Genomic DNA, 8,468 nt, shown 5'->3' on the forward strand with positions numbered 1-8,468 from the left:
CAAAATTTTATCCATAGACAGACTACACTTATATATACATATACATATACAGTTGACAAGCTTAACACAAATAATATACATATACAATTTATGACTAAAAAATTTTATATATATATATATATATATAAATTGCACACTTATAACTAATTTATACATATACAATTCATAAGCCTAAACCCATCAAACATACCAATATACAAAATAAAGTCAATATACAAACACAATTTTCATAGATACAAACGAACTCGTACTGTACTTACAAATTTATAAAAACTTTAAAGACGTTCCATACAAATCATCCAATTGTTCAATTCAGTTTATACAAATTTTGATGCCAAAATCGAGAGGAATATGAAATTCAAACTGATTTGAAGAGATATTTTAGGAGGAATTGGAAGAAGTGGGGTCCCAACAAATAGCAAAAATCGCTAAAGACTAGCAACCAAATATAATTAAATGTACACTTAAAAGCTGTCAATATGGGCTAGCCCACTCCATTCGAGCTAACATATGCATGATTTGACATATTACAGGCCAGACCGGACTAGCTCATTTTTGACGTGAGCTAGAAAATGGTCAGCCCAATCACGAGTACGTGGGCTAGAGGCATGTCGGGTCAGTCCACTTTTAAAAAAATTATATTTTTATCATTATTAAATTAAAGTATAATTATAATTTAAAAGTATTATCATAAATATCGACATAACAATATTACATGATGTTAATGTTACTACTTCTTAATCAAATCCACAAATAAAATTATCTTTATAATATTTATTAAGTTTTTTTTTACAAGTAAAAGTATAAATATATAAATAGAAATAGGACAACTTTCACATATAGCAAACACAAAATTCATATTTGTATGCTATAGCAAAATTTGCATGATTGCGCACCATAGCAAACATATATATATGTATAATTTGATATACGTAGACAATTGAAGTGAATTGTATAAAACAAATTGTATAAAACGAGAAAGAGAGAAATTATATACAATTTGAATTTGTATAAAACGAGAAAGAGAGAAAGACAAAAGAGACTTGGGCAGAGAAATATTTGTATTGCATAATTATAGGTGTATAGGACGATTATGTACAATTTGAATTTGTATAAAATGAGAAAGAGAGAAAGGCAAAGAGACTGCCACCAAATGAGAGTGGCGAGCGAGATTCTACTAAGGAGAGTGGCAAGAATAATTATAATTTGTTATAGGGTACAATTAAATCAAAGTATATTTATAGCATTTAATTTGAATTAATAGTTTGCTATTAATACAATTTTCCTACAGAAATATTAACCTAATTATTTTGAGTTTGGACTCTCTTTAATTTTAAATTTTAATATAATATTATATTGTTTTAATTAATTCTTATTGGCCCACGGGCCGACCCTACATATATTTCTCAAGCCCCTCAAATCAACAGGATTATTTAGGTCGGGCTAAAAAACCCTTTAATTAAATGGGCTCCAAAAATCTTAGTCCACCCCTATTAAATCTCGGATTAGGTTAAAGTATCTTTTTTTCCTAATATAATATTATAAATTTTTCTTTTTAAATATTTTTTGCTCTTAGTAAAAAATATTACTACTAGATAAGTCAATTCTTATTTTAAAAGTCATTTTTTTCCATCCGGTCTCTGATATCGACATTGGAGCCTGACTAATTTGCACCGGGAAGTCCAACATCGAGAGTAAAATGCTCTCTAACAAAGACCTCTACATAACCAAGGGGAATCAAATCCGAGACCTCTTGGTTAAGATGAAAGAGTACTTACCAAAGTCACTTAAACTGATAAATAAGCAAAATTTATTTTTCTACTCAATTTTGTTTTAACAATTAAAATAGAATAACTTCATATACAGTTTTAACTGGTAATATTGATCTTATATATAAGGTCATTATAACTTCATCATTAATTTTTATTTTTAAAAAACTAAAAAGGTTTCTAATAAAATAGAAAAAAAATTAATATGTTTCAAATAGTTGTAAGATAATTAATTTCTAACTTGAAAAGATGACCAGTTGCTCTCTCTCTATGTGGGAATATTTTTGAACCAAATTATAAACGGTAATAAATTTTTAAGTCCAAACTTAACTGACAATATTTTATTTAATTTAACATAATATGAAAATATTTTTGACCATTTTCCCTTCTCTAAAATAATCCAAAATAAATGATCTTTTCAATAAAGAATTGAAAAGAAATTTTCGAAAATGAAAAATTTCAAAAAATAACAATTATGATAGATATAATAAAGCTCTATAACTATAGTTTCGATAATTGTACTCCATAACTATAGTTCCATTTGTTATGGAGGCTGCGATTTGTATTTTTTGCCTTTTTGCATATTTTGCTTGCAAATGTACAAATATGATAATTATATATAAATTTTGCATTTTCACATTTTGTATTCTGTTTTCTTCAGAATTTTGTTTGTATATTTAACTTGCCAATACACAAACTAAATAATTTATAATAAATTTTTCACAAATTGTATACAAATAGCTAGTGTAAGTATATATGAAATTTTGGATTTTTACGATCAGAAATTGAATTATATAAATTTTGAATTTATACAAAATAAGAAAATTATACAAATTGAGTTAATAATAAGAATTAAGAAACTATCATCACAAATTGCAATTTTCTTAAATGATAACTATAGTACCTAATATAGAGTTAATATCTCAAAAGATAACTGAACTTTGAAAATTTATCTAACAAAGTCATTAAACTTTATTTTGTATCAATAAAATCACTCAACTTAGACTTTTATTTCAATAAAATCGTTTAACTAAATTTATCACTAAAAAAACATTTGATATAGTAAAAAAATTATTTTCTATGTCATATAAATATGCACCCTATGAATAAATAAATAAATTTTAAAAATTGTTAATTGTTGTAAAACGAGAGGAAAATACAAGAATACACAAACAGTATTGGTAGACAAATGTTGATGCAAGTATAGAGTGGAGAATACTATTTTAATTCTTCAAGTGGATATAATAAGAGTGAAAAGACAATCCTTTATAGGATTTAGGAAAGACCCTTTACATCCTTTAACCAAATACGTTAGCACAACATTAAGTCTTACATTAAATAGATTCATTACGTTATGTTTTTTATGAAAAGAAACATCCACAATTCAATAGTTTTATAATACTCCCCCTTGGATGTTTATAAATAATGTGCCTCGTTAAAACCTTACAAGAAAAAACCCAGGGGAAAAAAGCCTAGTGAAGGAAAAAGAGTACACACGTCTTGTAATACGCCTTGAGTGCTGCCTCATTAAAAGCCTTACCAGGAAAACCCAATGGGACAAAACCATGGCTAAGGGAAAAAGAGTACATCGCGTATTTGCTCCCCCTGATGAAAAACTTATTTGATATCTTGGAGACGACGCATCCCAATCTTATATCTTAGCTTCTCAAATATTGACGTTGGTAATGCCTTAGTGAATAAATCTGCAAGATTATACTCAAACGAATCCGTTGAACATTTATCTCACCATTTTGTTGAAGATCATGTGTGAAAAAGAACTTAGGTGAAATATGCTCTGTTCGGTCTCCTTTGATATATCCTCCCTTTATTTGAGCTATGCAAGCAGCATTATCTTCATACAATATTGTTGGAGTCTTTGTTTGCACAGAAAGGCCGCATAATTGCAGAATGTGTTGAGTCATTGATCTCAACCATACACACTCTCGACTGGCTTCGTGAATATGCTATTATCTCTGCACGATTTGAAGAAGCAACTATTGTTTGCTTCATTGAACGCCATGATATAGTTGTACCTCCATATGTGAATACATAGCCTGTCTAAGATCGGGCTTTATGTGGGTCAGAAAAATAGTCAGCATCTGCATAACCAATTAAATCTGACTAGGATGCATTAGAATACAACAAATCCCATATCAATTGTTCCTTGAAGATATCTGAATATATGTTTAACACCTTTCCAATGTCTTCTTGTTGGACATGAGCTGAATCTCGCCAATAAACTTACTGCGAAACAAACATCTGGCCGGGTATTGTTGGCAAGGTACATTAGTGCCATAATAGCATTAAGACATATCGTTTCATCACCAAGAACCTCTTCATCCTTTTCTTGAGGTCGGAATGGATCTTTATTTATAATAAGAGATCTCAGAACCATCGGGGTACTCAATGGGTGTGATTTATCCATGTAAAATCTTTTCAAAACCTTTTTAGTATATGTTGATTGATGGATAAATATTTCATTTGTCAAATGTTCAATCTGAAGGCCAAGACAAAATTTTATCTTACCAAGATCTTTCATTTCAAATTCTTTCTTCAAACACTCAACGGCTTTTGAAAGATCTTTAGGAGTTCCAATAATGTTCAAGTCATCAACATAAACAGATATTATTACAAATTCAGATTTTGACCTTCGTATAAAAATACAAGGACAAATAGGATCATTCTTGTCTTTTAGCAAATATTCGCTAAGACGATTATACCACATTCGCCCTGATTGTTTTAATCCATATTAAGAATTTTTGAAGCTTTATTGAACAACTTTCTTTTATTATATGCTTCAGGAACTGTGAGTGCTTCAGGGATTTTCATAAAAATATTGTGGTCTAGCGAGCCATATAAATAAGCTGTGATAACATCCATTAAACTCATTACAAGCTTTTCATGATCTGTCATATTTATTAGATACCTGAATGTAGTTGCATCTACAACATGAGAATAAGTCTCCTCAAAATCAATGCCACACCTTTGTGAAAATCCTTGTGCCACAAGTCGTGCCTTATATCTTACGACTTTACCACTTTCATTGCGTTTTCGCACAAAAACCCATTTATGCCCCACTAGCTTGATACCTTCCAGTGTTCGGACTATTGGCCCAAAAACTTCACGTTTTTCAAGTGAAGCTAATTCTGTTTGAATTGCTTCCTTCCATTTTGATCAATCATTTCTCTGTCTACACTGTTGACAGATCTTGGTTCCAAATCCTCATCTTGTTACATTATTTTAACTGCAGCATATACACAAAAATATTATCCATCACAATATTATTTCAATTCCACCTTTTTTTCTCATCGAGACATAATTTACAGAGATTTCCTCATTCTCATTATTTTCAGGTACATGGACCTCTTTTATGGTGTCATCATTTATTATGTCTTGGAGCTCTTCATAAGAATTGCCTCTATATTATGATCATCATCTTGATCATTTATTCCTTTCCTTTTTCGAGGATTTTTATCCTTGGAACCAATTGGTCTACCACGTTCTAAGTGTGGTCCAGACTCATTTTCCTTAACATTTTTTTCTATAGGGATCAACTCGAACTTGAGCATTAGTAGCTGGGATATATGATTTAGTAACCCGTGAAAGTTTAGTAAATGCGTCCGGCAGTTGATTTGCAATATTCTGCAAATAAATTATCTTTTGAACTTCTTGCTCACATTGATTTGTTCGAGGATCTAAATGAGACAATGAAAGTGAATTCCAATCTATATCATTTCCCGACTGCTTTTGTTCTCCCCCTAATGTTGGATAAACTAATTCATCAAAATGAAAATCAGCAAACCTTACCGTAAATAAATATACAGTTCTAGGTTCCAAATATTTTATAATAGAACGAGATTCATACCCAACATATATCCCCAACCTTCTTTGGGGACCCATCTTTGTGCGTTGTAGTGGAGGAATTGGAACATATACCGCATAACCAAAGATTCTAAGATGGAAAATGTTTGGCTCCTGACCAAAATCCAATTGTAATGGGGAGTTGTCATGATAACTGGTTGGCCTTATGCGCACAAGTGCTGCTGCATGCAAAATAGCATGCCCCCAAATCGAAACAGGCAACTTTGTTCTCATCAATAAAGGTCTAGCTATCAATTGAAGACGTTTAATCAATGACTTTGCTAAACCATTTTGAGTATGAACATGTGCAACAGGATGTTCAACTGTTATTCTAGTGGACAAACAATAATCATTAAATGTCTGAGATGTAAACTCACCAGCATTATCAAGACGAATTGTTTTTTTTTGCATAATTTGCTTTTAACCTTATTATTTGAGTCAACAACCTCGCAAAAGCCATATTGCGAGTTGATAATAAGCACACATGAGACCATCTTGTAGATGCATCTATCAAGACCATATAATATTTAAATGGTTCACATGCAGGGTGAATAGGTCCACATATATCACCTTGTATCCGTTCCAGAAATGTAGGGGATTCACCACAACCTTAGCCGTTGATGGTTTGATAACTAATTTTCCTTGTGAACAAGCAGCACAAGAGAATTCCTTTGATTGAAGAATATTTTGGTTCTTCAAAGTATTCCCATGTGAATTCTCAATTACTTTGCGCATCATATTATAACCGGGATGGCCCAACTGGTTATGCCAAATGATAAAATCATTAGAATCAGTAAACCTTTTGTAATACAACGACATATGATTCAACTGTACCAATATTTGTATGGTACAACCCAGAAGGAAGTGCTGAAAATTTTCCATGCACAGTTTTCTTATCCGCATTTATTGTAGTTATATAAAGGTATTCCACCTTTCATTCTTTCGCAGTCTCAACATGATAGCCATTTTGGCGAATAACCTTGAAACTTAACAAGTTTCTGTGAGACTTACTACAATACAATGCATTATCAATTACCAATAATGTTCCTCCAGGTAGTAATAAGGCCGCTCTTCCAGAGCCCTCAATCAATTTTGTACTACCAGATATTGTATTAACATATGCCCTTTTCATTATCAAACAAGAGAAAGATTTCTTTTCTCTTAGTATCTTATGAGTTGTGCCACTGTCCAGAAGACACATATCTCCACTACTCATTTTGGATCCAACTGATGACAGAAAAATTTTATTTATCTTCACAAGATTAAAAAAAATACATAATATGAAGTACGAAATTTAGCAAAAGAAATCTTAAGTATCTAAAATTTTAAGTAAAACATTAAAAATAAATAAAAATATTATTCATTTCCTAATTCAATTATCAATCTCAGTTGTGATCCCCAAAGAAGTCCTCAGCTTCCAGATGAGTAATATCATCGAGCCCATCAAAAGCATCATCTTTTGAATGCTATGTTTCCCTCAACATTCTTATTATATTTTTTAAATGCCTGAACATCATCTTTGAGAGTCAAATGTGACTCTACTCGGACTTTAGAAGAGGAGGTGCCACCTTTATTTTCTTTCCTTTGAAAGGAATTTTGATACAACCTGACAAAATGCTCGGGTGCCCGACATTTATTTTTTCAGTGACCTTTAAGTACACAACGATGACAATGATCGCCCTTTCCTTTAGAAGGATTATTTTGAGAACCTATATTGTTCTCCCTTTTGTTATGACCACCACCTTGACGATTATTATATCGTCTTTTGCCTTTGTCACGCCCGCGCACATTGTTGTGGCCCCAATTATTTTATCTTATTTCAAACTGGTCATGTGCTTCAACCGCATGTGCCTCCGATAATGGATCACTTCCAGAGAGACGGGCTTCGTGATTTTTCATTAGAAGGTCATTATGCTGCTCAGCCACCAGAAGGCACGAGATCAGTTCAAAGTATTTCTGAAAATCTTTTTCACGATATTGCTGTTCTAATATCATATTAGAGGCATGGAATGTAGTTAGTGTCTTTTTCAACATGTCCTCATCTTTTATTGTTTCCCCACATAATTTCAATTGGAAAGTTATTCTAAATACAGCAGAATTATACTCAATTACGATTTTATATTCTTGAAACTGTAAGTGCATCCACTTATATAGAGCCCTTGGCAATACCGTTGCCTTGAGGTGGTCATACCTCCCTTTCAAACCTATCCACAATTCAAGTGGGTCTTTCACCGTTAGGTATTCAACCTTCAGGCTTTCATCAAGATGATGATGAAGGAAAATAATAGATTTCGCTTTATCCTGACTCGATGTCGTATTTCCTTCAAATTCTATCACCAAGACCCTTAGCGGTAAGGTGAATTTCAGCATCAAGTACCCATGGCAAATAATTCTTTCTAGAAATGTCAAGTGCCACAAATTCAAGTTCTGACAAATTCGACATGATGAAAACTATCATAAAATAATTGAATTAATATTATGATGTTGGTTTCTTTATAATAAATTGTAAATAATGTTCAAATGATAAAGTATAATATGATTATATAATAAATTATATGTTAAATGCATGCACATTGAATGTTTTAAAAATATATAAACTAAAGACGTATTGAAACAATAGATTTAATATGTAGCTTTAACTGTTATACAGTATTAACGCCAATCTTTTTTTTTAAGAGTTTAAAGTCATATTTAATACAATAATATTCTTTTTTATGACACACCAATATATTATCATAGTGTATGAAAATAGTAACTTTAACTAGCATGCTATCATATTACTTTAGTAATTAGTTTAGAGTTATAAGTTATTAAATAACATAACAATATAAATCTATA

At 31.2% G+C, this 8,468-nt stretch overlaps 1 protein-coding gene across 1 annotated transcript; it reads right to left on the minus strand.

Annotated features, from left to right (window-relative positions):
• Positions 1 to 7,439: 7,439 nt before the first annotated feature.
• On the minus strand, positions 7,440 to 8,000 carry LOC114078031. The gene has a single exon (XM_027918528.1). It carries the CDS (start codon positions 7,998 to 8,000, stop codon positions 7,440 to 7,442), a length of 561 nt encoding a protein of 186 aa, XP_027774329.1.
• Positions 8,001 to 8,468: the final 468 nt, after the last annotated feature.

This window comes from Solanum pennellii, chromosome 7 (assembly GCF_001406875.1).
Source record: "Solanum pennellii chromosome 7, SPENNV200".
In the NCBI taxonomy this organism is placed as follows: domain Eukaryota; kingdom Viridiplantae; phylum Streptophyta; class Magnoliopsida; order Solanales; family Solanaceae; genus Solanum; species Solanum pennellii.